Source organism: Cydia fagiglandana, chromosome 8, assembly GCF_963556715.1.
Source record: "Cydia fagiglandana chromosome 8, ilCydFagi1.1, whole genome shotgun sequence".
Lineage (NCBI taxonomy): Eukaryota > Metazoa > Arthropoda > Insecta > Lepidoptera > Tortricidae > Cydia > Cydia fagiglandana.
In genome coordinates, this window is record NC_085939.1 from 3,970,084 (window position 1) to 3,988,844 (window position 18,761).

General features: G+C 38.8%; 1 protein-coding gene across 1 annotated transcript in view; it reads right to left on the bottom strand.

Annotated features, from left to right (window-relative positions):
- LOC134666479 (semaphorin-2A-like) overlaps positions 1 to 18,761 on the bottom strand; it is a 110,467-nt gene that overhangs the window by 14,825 nt on the left and 76,881 nt on the right. Inside the window, exons 3-8 of the mRNA XM_063523656.1 lie at positions 10,520 to 10,571; positions 8,818 to 8,988; positions 7,806 to 8,076; positions 7,035 to 7,265; positions 6,396 to 6,541; positions 2,681 to 2,796 (exon numbers count right to left, since the gene is read on the bottom strand). Coding sequence (XP_063379726.1) covers positions 2,681 to 2,796; positions 6,396 to 6,541; positions 7,035 to 7,265; positions 7,806 to 8,076; positions 8,818 to 8,988; positions 10,520 to 10,571 — 987 coding nt within the window. The remainder of the gene's footprint in view (positions 1 to 2,680; positions 2,797 to 6,395; positions 6,542 to 7,034; positions 7,266 to 7,805; positions 8,077 to 8,817; positions 8,989 to 10,519; positions 10,572 to 18,761) is intronic.

The following is an 18,761-nucleotide window of genomic DNA, read 5'->3' on the forward strand; positions in this document are numbered from 1 at the left end:
GCTATTATAATCCGTTTTTTATTCATCCTATTTTTCGATGAGGCAAATAATAGCTGTCACGTGGTACCACAAATTTGGTCGGACTGCAAAAACTGCCAGGCTAAGGTGAGGCCGACCAAACCATACGTCAACAGGTTTATTTTAGCTATTATAATCCGTTTTTTTCATCCTATTTTTCGACAAGGTAAATTATAGCTGTCACGTGGTACCACAAATTTGGTTGGACTGCAAAAACTCGTAGCCTGGCAGCAAAAACTGCCAATTCTATTTCTTGATTTGTGGTACCACGTGAGAGCTACAATTTACCTCAAATTGTAGCTCTCACGTGGTACCACAAATTTGATCGACCCAATCGCCAATCGGCCGGCCAATACAGGATTTGGCCGACCATTTTTTTTACTGTCCTCAAAGGCAGCTATCGTACCATACAAGTTTCATACGATTTTTCGATAAGATTTTTTTGATGATTTTTTTATAACTGTGGTCGGACTGCAAAAACTGACTGGTTATGGTGAGGCCGACCAAGACACGTCAACAGGTTTATTTTAGCTATTATAATCTGTTTTTTTCGTTCTATTTTTCGATGAGGTAAATTGTAGGGATTCTAGCTGTCACGTGGTACCACAAATTTGGTCGAACTGCAAAAACTGCCAGGCTAAGGTGAGGCCGACCAAGCCATACGTCAATAGGTTTATTTTAGCTATTATAATCCGTTTTTTTCATCCTATAGGTAAATTGTAGCTGTCACGTGGTACCACAAATTTGGTTGGACTGCAAAAACTCGTAGCCTGGCAGCAAAAACTGCCAATTCTATTTCTTGATGAGGTAAATTGTAGCTCTCACGTGGTACCACAAATTTGATCGACCCAATCGCCAATCGGCCGGCCAATACAGGATTTGGCCGACCATTTTTTTTTACTGTCCTCAAAGGCAGCTATCGTACCATACAAGTTTCATACGATTTTTCGATAGGTCTTTTTCATGTTTTTTTTTATAAATTTGGTCGGACTGCAAAAGCTGTCAGGTTAAGGTGAGGCCGACCAAGACATACGTCAACAATTCTATTTTGCTATGAGGTAAATTGTAGGTGTCATGTGGTCCAATAAATCTGGTCGGACTGCAAAAACTGCCAGGCTAAGGTGAGGCCGACCACTTTTTTTTTACTGTCCCCAAGGTCAGGTATCCTACCATACAAGTTTAATTCCATTTTTCGATGAGGTATTTTTTTGATGTTTTTTTGTCCAACGTTTTTGCCATTTGTACAAAATCTGCCAGGTTAAGCCTAGGCCGACCAAGTGCGTTGGAAGGTACTAAATGTCAGGTACCTCTACAGGGTAGGTATATTCTATTTTTTGATCAGGTTTGTTTCATGCAGCCGGCAACCGGATTAGTCCTAGAACTCTTATAGTATAACTTAGAAATCTAAATGAAAGTTCAAATAGCGTTAATAAAAGTTGATTTGTGACATTATTTGTTTTATTTATGTGTTCAATACAAAAGTGTCCATTAATGGATGTTCATAATTGGGTCAATGTCCATGACTGGGTGTCCATTACTGAATTTTTGATGTCCATCAATGGTGATTTCGTAAATTTCAATTTATATATTTTTTATTAATTATGTCTTAAACATACAGAATTTTTGGTTTTGTTTAAATGTTCCTCATGTATTTGAGTGCCGAAAAAAAAATCACCATTTTTGTATCGTCAAAAAACATCCCATTTTTAAACGAAATTCTAATTTAGTGCGCTTAACATGTCCATGATTGGTGCCGTCACTCTACTTGTCAAATGTAGGTGTTCAAAATGAACTTGACGAAAGGGACATAGATTTTCTTTATGCATCGTATTCTGCATGTTTTCCTTTTTTCTTGAGAGTCAAGTGAAAATAAACTTTAGAGCAATGATAATAGAGTAGGTATACTTCACTTATTGATTTAAATGCCAGTAATGACTCTTGTTAGTATAAAACCTTCTTCTAAAGTACTTTAAATGACGGAATGAGGGATTAGAGTGATGCGCTCCACTCACTATCAGTATAATGTCATTATTTTGACATTTCTTCAATATTATTAAAAATGTTTAATAACTTCATTATCGTCCATCATTCTTTCTGTCATTTCTAATTTCATCATTCTAATCAATTCACTGTCAGTATAATGTCATTTCTAGTATCATCACTTTGACATAACTCCAATACTGACGGAAATTATTAAAATAAACTTCATTACTTGCCGTCATTCCTTCATGACACTCCCTACACTATCACTAAAAACGTCATTCCGTCAAAGTAATGTCAGTATCCATGATAGTGTCGGGGCCGTAACGCGACTTTATTATTGAGAGAGTAAATCTCGGGACACACTTATCCCACGTACGCAACGTATGCAATGCATTATGACATCTGAACCCTGAAATTTGTACGCTTATAAACATACTTGTCATACGCAACGCAACGCAACGCATGACAAGTATGTTTCTAAGCATACAACTTTCAGAGTTCAGATTGTCATAATGCATTGCATATGTTGCATACGTGGGATAAGTGTGTCCTAAAGAGGCCTTAAGAGCGTGCCAAGATAATTTGGAACACCTCGCCCGCTTAGGAACTTCTGCTGCTGACTGTATAAGCTTCTATCACACCTGAGGGAAAGACCTGTCCAAGCATGTGGTGGGGTTACCTTATAAAGTTGAGCACGTTGTCGGGCAGGGCCTCGGTGTTGTTGACGCAGGTGCCGGGCCGCGGCTCGGGCACGCGCGCGCGCAGCACAGGCAGCCACGCCGAGCTGGAGGTCGCCTGCGACACACAATGACCGATATATCTGACGCTTTTGGACACCAATGACCGATGTATCCGCACCGCAGGTTCAACGCCAAAGACCGATTGATCGGTCACTGACCACAGAGCAACATAGACCTACGTGCATATGCATAAAGTTCAATTTCAGTTTTGACACTTCGGTGACGTGGCGATCGCGTGACAGCTTTTGTGTTTGACACGGCGTCGAGAAGTTTAAACAGAGTGGAAAGGTTACAGATTACATTTAACATTTTTGACAGTTTTAATATTGTTATGATAAGAACCGGTCCCGCATTGGCTTATACAGCCACTAGTGACATTGTTCCTCGCTTACAGACGCTGCATTAATCATCTGTCAAGATTTTAACGGCCTGATGATGATAATGATGATGATAAGACGTTGACGATCGCTCACGCCGATTGTGGCGTGTAGTAACATTCCATTTCTAACCGCAGCTGCACTCCCGGTACTGAACGCGTCGCTGTCATTGTCAATTTGCATACTAAAGCAGTAATGCAGCTGCGGTTAGAAATGGAATGTTACCCTAATACCTACTTATGCACTGGACGTCGTGTCGATTTCAAAACCGTAATATATTTTAAAATCACAATTGGCCTCTAGCAGCGTACTGTTGCAAGATGCAACGTTAACGTGGGCGATTTCACTGTCAATCTTCTCCGAAAGAGAATCTCAGCCTTTTCTATTTAGTAATACTTGATTAAATTAATTTCTTTAAAATCTTTTACAATATAGACCGCAATAAGCAAAATTGTACCTACAGAATCATGTCACAGTTTAATAGAGCTTTTAGAATTTCAAAAGCAACGAGAATTGTTAGGTTAACGAGTTTATCAAGAACGCTATATTGTATCCCAGTCGCTTGACAGTTCAATTTTGCATGTTTTCTGAACAATAACTAATAATTGACACGTTGTTTCGTTCACTAACTAAATAAAAGCCACATAAACTAGTCTTAAAATTTTCAATTTTCACATCAAGTTTTGGCTTTCAAATGTCTTTGACGAACAGCACCTACCTATTCGTATTTATAAAACCACAATTCCTCTACAGTAGATTTAGTTTAATTAGATTAGGCATTTATATGCGAAACCACTTGAATTCTAGATATTGCTTTGCTATTTCGCTTAATAAGAATGTAAGTACCTAAATAAACGGTTTTGCTAAACAGCCAAGTAGGTGTAGGGGTAGGTAGGTGTTTTGCTATAGCATAAGAAATAAGTAAATTATAGTTTGACATTAATAAAATTGTTCCTTATTGTTAATCATAAGATAAGATACTCGTAGAGTACGTTCAGTCTTTTTCAAAGTGTTGCATTGGTTCAGAGAATATTTCAGATCTAGGGGAGCTTACTTTTTTCAAAACTTAAAATAAGTTTGAGCGTCTCTAACTATTAGAGATAATATTGCGTTTGTAACGCTATGTGATCTGAGAATATTTTCTTGTATCTTTCTGTCTACGCGTTCTTATGGCAAGCGACGAAGGGGTCTTGTTGCTTGGAAACGACACATATTTTTATACATTTAAGCGACTGGGTCGTTGTTCAGTGAAAAGGTACATAGTGACGGGAGATATTGTATGTAGTACTTAACAAAAACAACTATATTAAATGGTTACTTTAGTATACAAGAATACCCCGTAAGTATAGAATAAACATAATTTAGTATTTTGAATCTGACGGGAATTTTATTGTTAAAATAAATACTATTTATTCCTAATTAAAAAAACGCATTTAACTGATTTGCAAGACCGAAGTGATCCCATAAGTGTTCCGTGAACAAAGTTTTGTACGGAACACTAAAAATACGTCAAATAACGAAACAGTTAATATACGTCCGAATATCCAATCTATAACGTCAGCTTAAATCGCAAACCTCGTAACTCCATTTCAAGGAAATTAGTAATTGCTACCTTGGACAACAATACTTAAAGTCGTAAACCTCATAACTCGCCCGGACGAGTTCCGAGGTTTGCGACATAAACCGACGATAAGTGAGGAACACTAGCAAGATCATACAAAGATTAATTGTATGCGCTCAATTGACTGTCAGTATAGAACTAAACAGTTGCCGATTAACTTATGACTTCTGTTCTGAGTAATTCAATAAGAAAACACTCACAGTATTGGCTGAAGTATGGCAGGTAATTAATTATTTCTGGGCTAATAAAGATTAGAAAGCTAATATCAGAAGTTATAAGAAAATGTTTTGGCTTAGTATACAAATTATACAATTCAGTATGCCCTTATTGTGCCCTCTTATTCTCGGCGTGAAGGCGAAATAGCCAAAAACCACAGCAAACTCATACTCAAATTTAGTTTATATTTTTATGAAAACAAAAAAGTTTGCTGTAACCTTGACGGCCCGCGAAGGACACAAAATACAACTGACCTGCCGGCCTAGCCAAGGTTACAATCGCTATCGCTTCGACAACGAAAAGCTTTATGTCTCTCTATCACTCTTCCATATTAATGCGACAGTGACAGTAGCGTTTCGATCGCTACGGAGCGTAAGCGATTGGCATCTTGGCTATAATGGTGGTGGTCACACTAAGTATCAAAATAATATGAGTGCCGTATCGCTTCGGGGCGGTCTATCGTCCTACACTACCAAAACGTAATATCTAGAATATCAGTGACATTAAATTTGAACCTTAATACTATGACGATACCGGTTGTTTTTCAATATGAATGTTGCACTGGCACGTGTTAACGCGGTAGCTAGCGGCTTTGCGATAATAGAGACAATGGCCTTTGTTTGAAAGATTAAGGTTCGAAGCGAAAAATTTACCTGAGAAGAGCCGTACTATACGCGGCCTGCTCTTGAACCGGTCCGCAAAGGCCTCCTGTATGTCGTCCGTGTTGTACGTAAGTGAAGTTGTGAACACGAACACAACTGACCTGCTCCTTGAACCGGTCCGCAAAGGCCTCCTGTATGTCGTCCGTGTTGTACGTAAGTGAAGTTGTGAACGCGAACACAACTGACCTGCTCTTTGAACCGGCCCGCGAAGGCCTCCTGTATGTCGTCCATGTTGTATGTAAGTGAAGCTATGAACGCGAACACAACTGACCTGCTCCTTGAAGCAGCCCGCAAAGGCCTCCTGTATGTCGTCCATGTTGTACGTAAGTGAAGTTGTGAACGCGAACACAACTGACCTGCTCTTTGAACCGGCCCGCGAAGGCCTCCTGTATGTCGTCCATGTTGTCTATGAACGCGAACACAACTGACCTGCTCCTTGAAGCAGCCCGCAAAGGCCTCCTGTATGTCGTCCATGTTGTACGTAAGTGAGATTGTGAACGCGAACACAACTGACCTGCTCCTTGAACCGGTCCGCAAAAGGCCTCCTGTATGTCGTCCGTGTTGTACGTAAGTGAAGTTGTGATCACGAACACAACTGACCTGCTCCTTAAAGCGGTCCGCGAAGGCCTCCTGCATGTCGTCCACGTACTGCATGTGTACGTATGTGAGATTGTGAACGCGAACACAACTGACCTGCTCCTTGAACCGGCCCGCAAAGGCCTCCTGTATGTCGTCCATGTAGCACGTAAGTGAAGTTGTGAACACGAACACAACTGACCTGCTCTTTGAAGCGGCCCGCAAAGGCCTCCTGTATGTCGTCCATGTTGTACGTGCAGATGGCAGAGCCCACGAGCCCGTCGCTGGCACCCGTCGTGAACACGGCGTGGAACCGAGGCACCTCGCCCGGCATCATGTATACGCTTTCTGTACACATCAGTATTATATTAATTTGGCATTTGGTGAGTACTAAGCTCAGAGTCAGAACCACATGTGCCAGAATTTGTAATGAAAATAGTTGGTGTAAATGATAGTCGGACCAAGAAAATTCTGCAACGGATTTGATAGCCCACGCAGTGCAAGTATTATTTTAAACGTCAAACTTCTATGAAATGATGACGTATAAATAACACTTGCACTGCGTGGGCTATCAAATCCGCTGCAGACTTTTCTCGGTCCGACTATCTATCTAAAGATTTAAAAACCGAATTTTGGCAAAAAAATGTATATACCACAGTATAGTATAGTTCAGTATAGTACCTACACAGGATATTTCAATGGGTTTAGTATATATTTCTATGAATATTAAAGTAATCGACGAAAATATTTGCAATCATGACACGAAAAAAAGGTTCCCATCATCTGAAGCAATCAGTAAATTATCGTCTGAAACAACGCACACGCGAACCAAAATACTCACGTATTTCATCAAAATAGAAGGGAAACTCTCCGGGTATGCTACAGTTGAGCCTGGCCTTCAAATAGGTGACCCAGTTTTGGTTGAGTATGTGCTTTCCCCCGGTGTCCTGTTTGCACACCCTGGCCACCCGTGAGTACACCGCTTTGCCGCAGTTCATGAACTCCACAGCCGTTTCTCGAAAAAAGAAAAGCACGTACTCGCCCACGTCGAACGATCCCACAAAGTTGGTTTCTGAAGCAAGGAAAAACGAGAATTATAGGCAAATTGTAAGTATTATACAAAAGTTCAAATGCAAACTTAACTTTCATATTCATATCAGGTGTGGGTATAGTAAATATATTTGATTGCATTGTTAACAATGAAAAAATATGTACCTATATAAAAGGGTCAAAATCTATTTTAGTATGAGTTAAGGTAAGGTTACACGTCTTTCCAGTGGACATCATAAAATAAATTTATTTTAAAGCGTAAATTTCTTTTGGAACCTTATAGGCATTTTCAAACTTTCTATGTAAGTACAATTGAACAAACTGATTTGTGACCCACCATATAACGATTTCACAATATTTAAGTGTTTCAATATTATTTTTTAAATTAATGTAATGCCAATAACGTAGTACCTAAATGCGAAAAGGTTTCACAGCGGGTCAGGATTCGAGTTGTTCGACAGTACACTCGATCACCATCAGATTTATCGGAGCGGCCAGAGTACTCAAAAATGTCGTTTTTCCGAATTTAAACATGGATTAATTTATTAAAAACAATACTTACTGTCGAGCCATTTGGAGTCATACTTCAGCGTTCTCTTAAAATTGTACTTCTTTTGTCCCGTTCGAAAATCGAACAGGTCGTTCCGGAATATGACGGGGTCGGCCTTGGTGAACTCGGCGTTGGTGCCGGCGTAGAGCGCGGGCAGCCCGCCGGGGTTGCCGCGGCTCACCCACACGGCCGTGCTGTTGTCCGCCGGGTCGTAGGGGCACTTGGCCACTCCGAAACCTACGCCCGGCACATATTCGTGCCGAGGGAGGTGCGTTAAATTTAACTGAAACAACAAATTCGTTTAGAAGAGACATTACTTACGCAATGTTGAGTTAAGGATGACCTACGTTAGACCTGACCGTGGCCGGGCCGGAGCTTCCAGAGCTTCATTTTCTATGAAAGCATCACGAGATCACGGTCATCAGTCATAGAAAAGTAAGGGCCCCCCCACATCTGGCGTCTTTCGAGCGTCGGCGTCTACAATTCTATGGCCGACGTCGACGCAACTGCGCAGCGACGTCATTTTCCATAGCGCTGGACGGACGCCGACAGACGCCGACGCTCGAAAGACGCCAGATGTGGGGGGGCCCTAAGCTCCGGAAGCTCCGGCCCGATCACGGCCCGGTCTAACGTAAATCAAGCCCACGGTAAGCTCAAGAAGGCTTGTATTGTGGGTACCCAGACAATGATATAATTATGTAATATACGAAAACTTAAATACATAGAAAACATCCATGATTCAGGAACAAATATCTGTGCTCATCACACAAATAAATGCCCTTACCGGGATTTGAATCCCGGACCATCGGCTTCACAGGCAGGCCTATAGTTAATAATGTTTTTGCTAATCCAAGTGTTGATATGTTTTGTCTTCTTATTCGTACACTCTTGACAGAGTGGTCGTGGTCATGTCACGGTCGATTTCTGCGCCACCGCAGCTCTGGCGATCGGTCGCCAGAGCTGTGGCTCTGTTTCTGGTGGAGTGGGAGCAATCGTTGACTGTATATGTTTAGTTTATACTCACATAGACTACCCAGTCTTTAGGGCTGTGTGCGTTAGTGCCGCACACATAGAGCCTCTCGCCGTCTCCCAGCGGCTGCAGCACGCGGATGTGGTTCCGGCACTCGAAGGGCTCCGTCTTGCCCTTGCTGACACAGCGGGCCACGTTGTTGGCCTCCAGGATCATTGCGTCGCGCTACAACGGGACAGCTTTGAGAATCCCTTTAAACTTTTGACCGATTTAATCGAGATCACATTGTAAGTGCCACTTGCGCCATCCCAGTAACCCGGGGTTAATCGGTTTAACCGTTAACCAAGTGTCAAATTGTACTGGTAACCATGGTAACTCCATATTATGGTCATTTAACAGGTTAACCCCGGGTTAGTGAATGGTGTAAGTGGCCCTAAGTAAATAAAAACTTGTGACAATAGGTACTCCTCGTTATTCAACCCGTCATAACTTTTTTAGTTTTGATGATTCGCATATTGCATGGGCAACACATTCCTGTTATCACGATTTTATTTAACACATTCATTGCCACTAAATGCTCGAGGCGCGTAGCCACGACTTTGCCGTATGTAGCGCGTATTCGCTACGAACAGTGTATCTGACCGTCGGGTTCTTGGTGCTGAATGTGTTAAGTTAAAACATGTTATTTACAGAGATTTTAATAAACACCAAAGTTCAGTTGGATGACAGAAAGTTCTAAACTTAATGCATGCACCCGAGCTGCATACATTGCTAATGTTAGTACTCGGTACTACTTACAGGGCTAGTGTGTCTTATTTGAAATGTTTGTATTGGTGTGTGTCCCTACTGTGTTCTTCAGCGGTGTCGGCATTTACGCAAATATCAAAGGCGTCGGTCCTCTGTTACTTTTTACACTGTGACAATCATTAAGGTGATGTGTGCGATCTTGCAACTATTGAGTCTCAGCACAAAACTTTAAAAGAGGTACACATTAAATACATCACCCGTAATAATAATGAGAATAGTTAATCGGACATCAAGACAACGAACAGGACGAACCATTACTGAGTTTTTAGGTACCTACCTAGTCATTATAAGTTAACCTTTAACGCACCCTTAATTACTTTTCTGTCGTCTACAAAAAGCAATTAAGCGCTATAAACGCTCATTAACTAAGTAAACCGTTATTTAATAAAGTGCTTCTTCCATATGTGAAAACGCGACACGCTTTGCAGCTAAAGTGTTAATGAAATTATAAAGACAGAAGCGTTCTAAGAGGCTTCGCCTTTCAAAGTGATGATACTTGAGTGATGCGAATGTAAAAAAATCTTGGTTTAAAATCTGGCAGGCGGCAAGAACTGAAGGGCCAGGCTACTGTGTGTACACGTGTTGTGTCTCTGTCGCACTTGTAAATTCGTACGTAAGTGTGACAGGGAGACAACCCGTCGAACGTGGTTTGCGGTAGGCTCTCAGAACTACAGTCAAGGAATTTAAATTCCGACCCATTTCGTACTTTGTCACAGTGACAATCAATATGAAAGCCGCTAGAGACCTCATACGGTTGTCACTGTGACAAAGTACGAAATGGGTCGGAATTTAAATTCCTTGACTGTACATTTAGGTATGCGACGAATTTTCTCTCTTACTTGTCTGGTTTAAAATTTGTTGACACTCATAATAACATATATGATAACATTCATACTGTTGGTGAATAAAAGTTAATGATGCTTCGATATTAAATGAAGAAAAGGCTTACCTCACAATGTGATTGACTAATATCAGTCATATTTAATTTGAATACTCGATCCCTGCAACAAAAACAGAATTTATTATTTTTGCATTTGAATGAATAAAATCATGGACGAATTAAAAACAAGAAGACTGACGTTCAAAAGTGACAACGTAACGTTAAATCAGGTTGGTGCCATTTGGCGCCACTAGCGCAAAAGGTCTCAGTTTTATCTATTTTGTTCGGCGCTTAGACTTTTGATTTCGCGTTCAGTTTCCGCAGCGCCATTTATTCAACGGAACTTGAGTTATTCTGAGCAGAGGTTTTAGTTCCTCTATTTTGTTCATTGCTTAGACCTCTGCGGCGGTAGCATGGTACGATTTTTATCGCCTCTCACTAAGCTTGTCACTTTCACACTTACATCTTACATACTTGTTAGAACGTGACAGGCATGGTGACAGATGACAGGTGATAAGAATGCACCCGTGCTACGGCCGCTGAATATTGAAGGAACGAGACATTGTAATATGGGCCGGACACTATAATGAATACTGACCTTATTTTGAAGGAATGACGTTTTTAGTGATAGTGTAGGGATTGTCATGAATTAATGACGGCAAGTAGTGAAGTTTATTTGGATAATTTCCATCAGTATTGGAGTTATGCAAAGTAATGATACTAGAAATGACATTACTACTGACAGTGAATTGATTAGAATGATGGAATCAGAAATGACGGAAGAAATGATGGAAGATAATGAAGTTATTCCATATAAGTATAGGTAAACCAGAACTTTGGGAGTATTGTCAAGAGGGCGCTCGTTTTGAATTTTATATAGCAACAATTTGTATAGTGGGGACAATGGAAATTGGCAGATGATTTTAGTTTTATTCCGACAACTTTAATAAGTGCGAATCGGGCTTATTTTTCCTCACGATAACTAGCAAAGTGGCTATAGTTGCTTTTCGCGGATCACTAATATTATTGTCATCGAGCCATTTGACAATTGTTCTCTTCTTCCATTGAGTGCTTTATTGACCTGAAAAGAAAGATATCTTGCGTTGTCCATGACAACACAGGAATTTTTGTCGAGATTGGGAATAAGTTTTTGTGTGACCCACTTTTTAAAATTATCTTTATTGAAGAACTCGTGGTAGTCACTTTTTTTTTCTTTGTCATTATATGACAACAGTGCGTTTGGAACAAAAGCAATCCGTGATACCGATGCATGCGATACACCTAATACACAAATCAAATTATTACAAGACATCAACCAAATCGTGACGACCTGACTATAGTGACATTTGTCCATAAGTTTGAAACTTACCCGTCAATTCAGATGCTAATTTCGTTATGTTTTCTAATGGAAGAAAATCCTCTCCCGCACGTTTTTTTTTTCCAATAAATAACTATATACACTATTTACAACTTTTTTCTCTGTAAAATCTAAAACTTTCGGCATGATTATTGCAGTCTACATCATCAACATCAACATCAACATTTATTCAGCAAATAGGCCACAAGGGCACTTTTACACGTCAACATTGAATTTACATAAAAGCAAAAATAATAACATCAACAATTTTATAAAATAAAACTAACAATTCAATCTAACGTATTACAATTACTAAGAGATGTATATGGTCTCTTAATGTCGAATTACATACAAAATACAGATAAAAAAACACACACAAAAAAAATCTATAATATTTAGAGGTGTAAATGTCTCTAGGTGTCAGAACTATAAGATTATATAGTTTATCAAGTTATCCTTAGAGATGTATAGGGTCTCCAAGAGTCAATATCCTGTATAATTAATACATTCATTAAAAGAAAAGAAACATACGAGAACAGAATGAGGCGTCTCACTGTAATTAATTAATAAAAGTTACTAAGTATAATAGCTCGTGTTAGCTTAACAGACCAGTCTCCACAAACAGCACCCGTTCACGAGTATGACGCGTATCTCAGCCATCGCCTCCCTCAACCTTCATTCGGGAAAGTGGCGACCCGATCAACAACGCCACCGTAAGCAAAGACTTTTAAGCGAGCATGACATGTTCAAGCTACCGGCCTATATTAATATTAAAATAGTAATAACATGTAGCTGTAAGACACGGCATTTTGTGCTCATATGTTACATAAAAAGACAGTAATATAGCTTCACATAATTACTAGCCTAAGTTGACTTAGAGATGTAAAGGTCTCTAAGTGTCAGAAACATTAAAAATATAGGTAAGTATGTACAATCAAAAATAATAATCAAATAAATAAATATGTACTTAGAGATGTATAAGGTCTCCAAGTGTCCAAAACTAAAATTAAATTAAACAATATAATCAAGCGAGAACATCATTGTCTCATGTGTCAATTCTACTGGACACTAGCATATTTAATTCACAATGTAAAAAAAAAAAACAATATTTATTTAATTCTTATTATACTAATGAAATCAAGCTACCGGCTTAAAAGCATCTCTATCGTTTATAAAATCATTTACAGTGTAGTACGCCTTACGTAACAAGGAGTGCTTAATGTGCGACTTAAATTTGTGAAGTGGTAAATTCGCTACATCAGTGGGGACTTTGTTATAAAAACGTGTACAGTTCCCGACGAAAGACGTACTAACCTTACGGAGGCGGTGGGCGGGCACAGCAAGTTTATGTTTGTTTCTAGTGTTATAGTTATGGATATCACTGTTAACCTTGAATTCGTGGATGTTTTTCCGAACATACATAATATTCTCTAGTATGTATTGAGATGCAACGGTAAGAACGTTAACTTCTTTGAATTTCTCTCTTAGGGATACTCGAGCGCCCAGTCCATAGATGGAACGTACAGCTCGTTTTTGCAGCACAAATATTGTCTGAATATCTGCCGCTTTTCCCCACAACAGAATTCCATAAGACATAACACTATGGAAGTAACTAAAGTATACCAGCCTGGCCGTCTCTACGTTTGTCAGCTGTTTGATTCTCCTCACTGCATAGGCTGCTGAACTAAGTTTTCCGGCTAGAGTGCCTATATGTGCATGCCATTGCAGTTTGGAGTCTAGAGTGACTCCCAGGAAAACAGTTCGGTCCTCAAATTCCAGCGTATCACCTTTTATTTTAATCTTGCTGTTATTTACCTGCTTGACGTTAGGTAGCGTAAACTTGATGCATTTGGTTTTCTTGGCGTTCAAAAGCAAATTGTTTGCCGTAAACCAGTTTACAATGGTAGATAGCGCGTCATTAATGCTCTCGAAGCTATTTTCCTTTCTGTCCACTTTAAATATAAGGGAAGTGTCATCTGCAAATAACACTATATCATGTCTATCTTGCACAACTTTTGGTAAGTCATTAATGTATACCAAAAACAGGAAGGGACCAAGAATTGAACCTTGAGGCACTCCGAGGGCTACCGGGGACCCCGCCGATTGAGTTCCATTAATAACTACTCGCTGAGTTCTATACGAAAGGTACGATGAGACCAGGTCTAGGGCACTAGCTTTTATACCATAGCGGCTTAATTTTCTCTTTAAATTTTCGTGATCAACGCAATCAAATGCCTTTGACAGATCACAGAAAATTCCAACAGCATCTTGAGCTTTTTCCCAAGCATCAAAGATGTGTTTTAGAAGTACCGCACCGGCGTCAGTAGTCGATCGACCTTTGGTGAAACCAAATTGATTGCTATCAAGCAGTTTGTTTCTGTTGAAATGTGACAATAGTTGATTCAGAATAAGTTTCTCGAACACTTTGCTTAATGCCGGTAGTATTGAAATCGGTCTAAAGTTCGTGGGATCTGTTCTCGTTCCTGATTTAAACAGAGGGATAATTTTGCTATGTTTCATAATATCTGGAAAAATTCCAGCATCAATGCATCTGTTGAAAATCTCAGCTAAGTATGGTGTAATTGACTCAATGATGGAATCTAATACTTTGACAGACAGGCCCCAAAGATCTTCTGTTTTCTTTAAATTTAAAGACCTAAAAATCTTAAGAACTATATTCGATGAGACATACGAAAATTTGAAGATTTCTGTACATTCTGCCACATTTGTCTTCAAAATTTCTTCAGCGACGTCTGGCGATGAATTAAGGGATCTTGTTGTTTCTACCGGGATATTCGAGAAAAACCGCTCAAAATGATCTGCCACTTCACGGTCGGAACTTACTAAAGTGTCAGCAATTCGTAGGTTGTAGTGCGGATCCTTCAGTTTACGTTTTCCAGTTTCATTACTGATAACTTGCCATACAGTTTTGACTTTATCGCTGGAATTTAGGATCTTTTTCGACAAATAATCGGCTTTAGCGGCGACACACAACATTTTAAAAGATTTAGAATAATTTTTGACGTACTCCAGAAATTCCGGTCTTTTATCAATTGCCTTTAAATCATATAAGTCGTAGAGCCGGCGTCTTTTCTCGTGAATATCCGGTGTAGCCCAGTCGCTAAATTTAGTCTTAGCCTTGCCTTGCACCTTTTTCTGAATGAAACAGGCATCAAATTCCTTTTTAATACAATTAAACAACTCGGAACTCAAACAGTCAGGGTTTTCCTGGGTACATGAAAGACAACATAATTGTTTAGTAATATTACGATTGAATAAACCTAGGCGACTTTCGGAAATCGGCCTGCACAAAGTGTCTTGAGGAATTTCTTCAGTTTTCCCGCTGAAAGAAGCTTTTAGTCCACAGTGGTCAGAACTTAGGTTGTTAATAACAGATTTACTCTACTACTTTAGAGTCTAATAATAATTCACACGAAACTAGACAAAGCAATGTTTACATTGTCAATATTGACAACTATCATAGAGGGTAGATGTTGTCTATTATTAAAATTGTTGCCATTGCTAGAAATTAGTACCAACAAATTTCCGTAACATGGCGCACCCTCAATAGATCCTGGTTCACCTATACATGGTTTTAAGGCACGTTTTGTTTGTGTGTAAGTATTCTCGTTTTATTCGTCGATGCTGAAAACAAAACACTGAAATTAAGTACCTACACTATAAGCAACGGAGCGGAGCGGAAAGTTTTTGTCGCTAGCATATGTGCAGAATGCGGCCATTTTATTTGTTTTGTCCGCTTTATGGAATTGTTCAACGAGCCGCATAAATTACCACTGAACAGGAATATTCTTTTCTCTTAGTAAGTCAGTATAAACATATTATGTATTTTCACACAAACACACCCATATTTACTTTCACGATGTGCTTTGCCTTGCATATCTGTAAAACGGGTGCATTTTGTGATAAATAATTAAGTTCGTGAAAATATGTTTTATAATAATTCAGCCTATATATTTCAGCGTATATATACGTCCCACTGCTGGGCACAGGCCTCCTCTCAAGCGCGAGAGGGCTTGGGCTATAGTCCCCAGGCTAGCCCAATGCGGATTGCGGACTTCACATACACCTTTGAATTTCTTCGCAGATGTATGCAGGCTTCATCACGATGTTTTCCTTCACCGAAAAGCTAGTGGTAAATATCAAATGATATTTCGTACATAAGTTCCGAAAAACTCATTGGTACGAGCCAGGATTTGAACCCCCGACCTCCGGATTGAAAGTCGGGCGTCATATCCACTCGGCCGACGGCGACCACCGCTTCAAATTATTAAACATTAAAAAATAAAATATGTTTTCTTAAAATTAAATTCTCTCTCTCAAATAAAATCTTGCCCTCGCGATCTTTGAAGTTAAATTGAAGGAAATATAAGTCAGTGATAAATTAGGTATTATTTTAGACTCATATATATATGTCATTATTAAATGTTTGAAAAGTTTCGTTCAAATTGTAGTGATGCTAGCTGTAACTACGAAGCAGTGATAGCAAAGTAAATTGTGTTTTCATGTACTGGTAAAAGTTAGTCGGAGGGTTTTATAGCAGTTCAGTGCACAAAGCGTTTTATTGACGCTTCCGATTATAGTAACAGCACCAGTCATGGGACATTTAAGAGGAAATTTGGAGTATTTATGATATTTCCCGTATACATGTAAATGGTCTACCGCTTAGCGTGTTAAAAGATGAAAGTCCTACCCGTCTTTCATGTTTTAGGCGTGTTGTATCAAAGATACTGCAATTAGTTTCCACATATTTAACAAATTAAAACTATGCTTTTTTTCTCCAGTCATGGACACCAAAGCTCCAGTAATGGGCCCCCGGTAATGGACGTGGATCCAGTAATGGGCCCCCTATAATGGACATTGCTCTATCAGTATAAAATATTGAAAAATCAATTTTTGGTATAAGCTTTTATCGCTGAATGTATTTTTCTTTCCACAGCCAATTATTATTGTATTAGATCCATCGAGACAATTTTAATATACCCAAACACAATTAGTTAGGGTTTATTGCGATAAAGTTCCCATGGCCACCTCCTGTCTCCATCATCAGATAAGGTCCATGTTATCATAATATTGCATTATCATCCGATTTGCATACTTAATTACGTACTTACACAAAATTTCAACTGAATCAGAAATCGAAAAGTGGCTCAAATTCAGCTACCAAGATTGGACCCACACTAACTAACAGGGCAAGTTAAATAAAAGTTTGGAAAAACGATATTAATTTATCCGAAGTCCGAAAATACCTCCTGATTGACATATTTCGTAACTACATTTTACTTCTGTATTGTTTAAACATGAAATTATGGCATGGCAAGCATCATTCTGTCAATTGTCCCATCATAGGAGGTACGCAGTTTTACAGCTCCTATAATGGGATTGGGCCAAATACCACTATTTTTTTACATCTGTGGACTCACAACATAGTGTGTTGTATACCTTATCTCATGGTAAATGCAACTAACAAAACCCATTCTAGTTTTCATCAAGTATTAATTAATTGAAATTTAATAAATTAACTCACCTCTCTTAGCGAAGTTGTTAAGAATTCGAAGTGGTATTTTTTTTCAGTGACACGACAACTTTTGGGTTGACGCCAATTTCTTAAAAAGCAACCAAATTTAACGAAACTTCAAACTGAAACAGCTCTAGGACTCTTATTTATGATAATATACAGCCAGTGTTTATAAACTACTCTTAGATACTTATTTTAGAGGAATTATGTTTTTTTGTCCCATTACTGGTTCCACGCCCATTATAGGGTATACTACTATATATATAAATATTGAAGAACTAGAACTAGTATACGCACTCATAATTATTTTAATCGATTTGAAATACAGGCAGATCATTTAAATAAGCTCAATAATGTACTGGGGGTATTACTCGGGAACTCTAATTAGTAAATCACTTATTATTTATTTTTTCACTGCAATGCCAAATATTTTGAAAGCATTAAAAAAATATATATTTCTGAGCATTTTATTAATACATCGCCATAGAAAAAGAAACTACAACACCTGATCTTCAGAACATGTGTGTTTCAATACCTACTATTAATACGATAGTAACGGTAGCTACAAATAAATTTCGTGGAATGCCCCATTTATTTCTCGTTATTATCTATTATTACAACTACATAGTTAGAGAAAACTTTATTATTATCTGTAAGGTCATCTAAACTATTCTCCAACAATAATAAACGTTGACAGGAGTTGACGGAAATAACGGATAATTCTCTTTGCATGCCTCGACTCCATTTCCTCGCTCAGCTCATTATATCGTAAGCTGACTTGTTCCAGAACTGACTAACAATAACTAACATTTTACATTTGAATGGGACGTATAGAATACTATTTGTAGCACAGACCGTTATTGACTAAATTATGTGGAAAAGGACAGCTCCACCCAGTCAATGTGAATTATTCTACTGTAAATATTATAACTAACCAAAAATATGTCGGGCCGTCCTCAATGTAGGGTTCCATAGTTTGTCCGTCAAAATAGAGGGAGAAAAGGGGCTTGGAGTAGATACTATAAGCATACCGAGAGCAGGAGAGAGTAGTCGCGACAAGTCCTTTTGAGAAAGAATGAAATTTTACGAAAACTCGAAATTTTCTCAACCGGTAATGTTAAGAAAAGTTTTTTGACTTGACTACGGAACATGAACAATTTAATGATTGTTATGGACTTTCGATGTCAAATTTGTGCTGCAATTTGCATTAGATTAAGAATAAAGTAAAATTAAAGCTCTGAGTTGAGTCAGAAAGAACTAAAACAATGTAATTGCAAAAGCTTTTACTCCGTTTTTTCTGCTTGGGAAACAGTTTTCTTTTGTAAACTTTCTTTTACCTGGTTTTACTTTTTTAACAAACGGCGGCGGCAGTATTCACTAAATGACTAAAGATTATGATTTAAGTTTCTTTTTTTAAG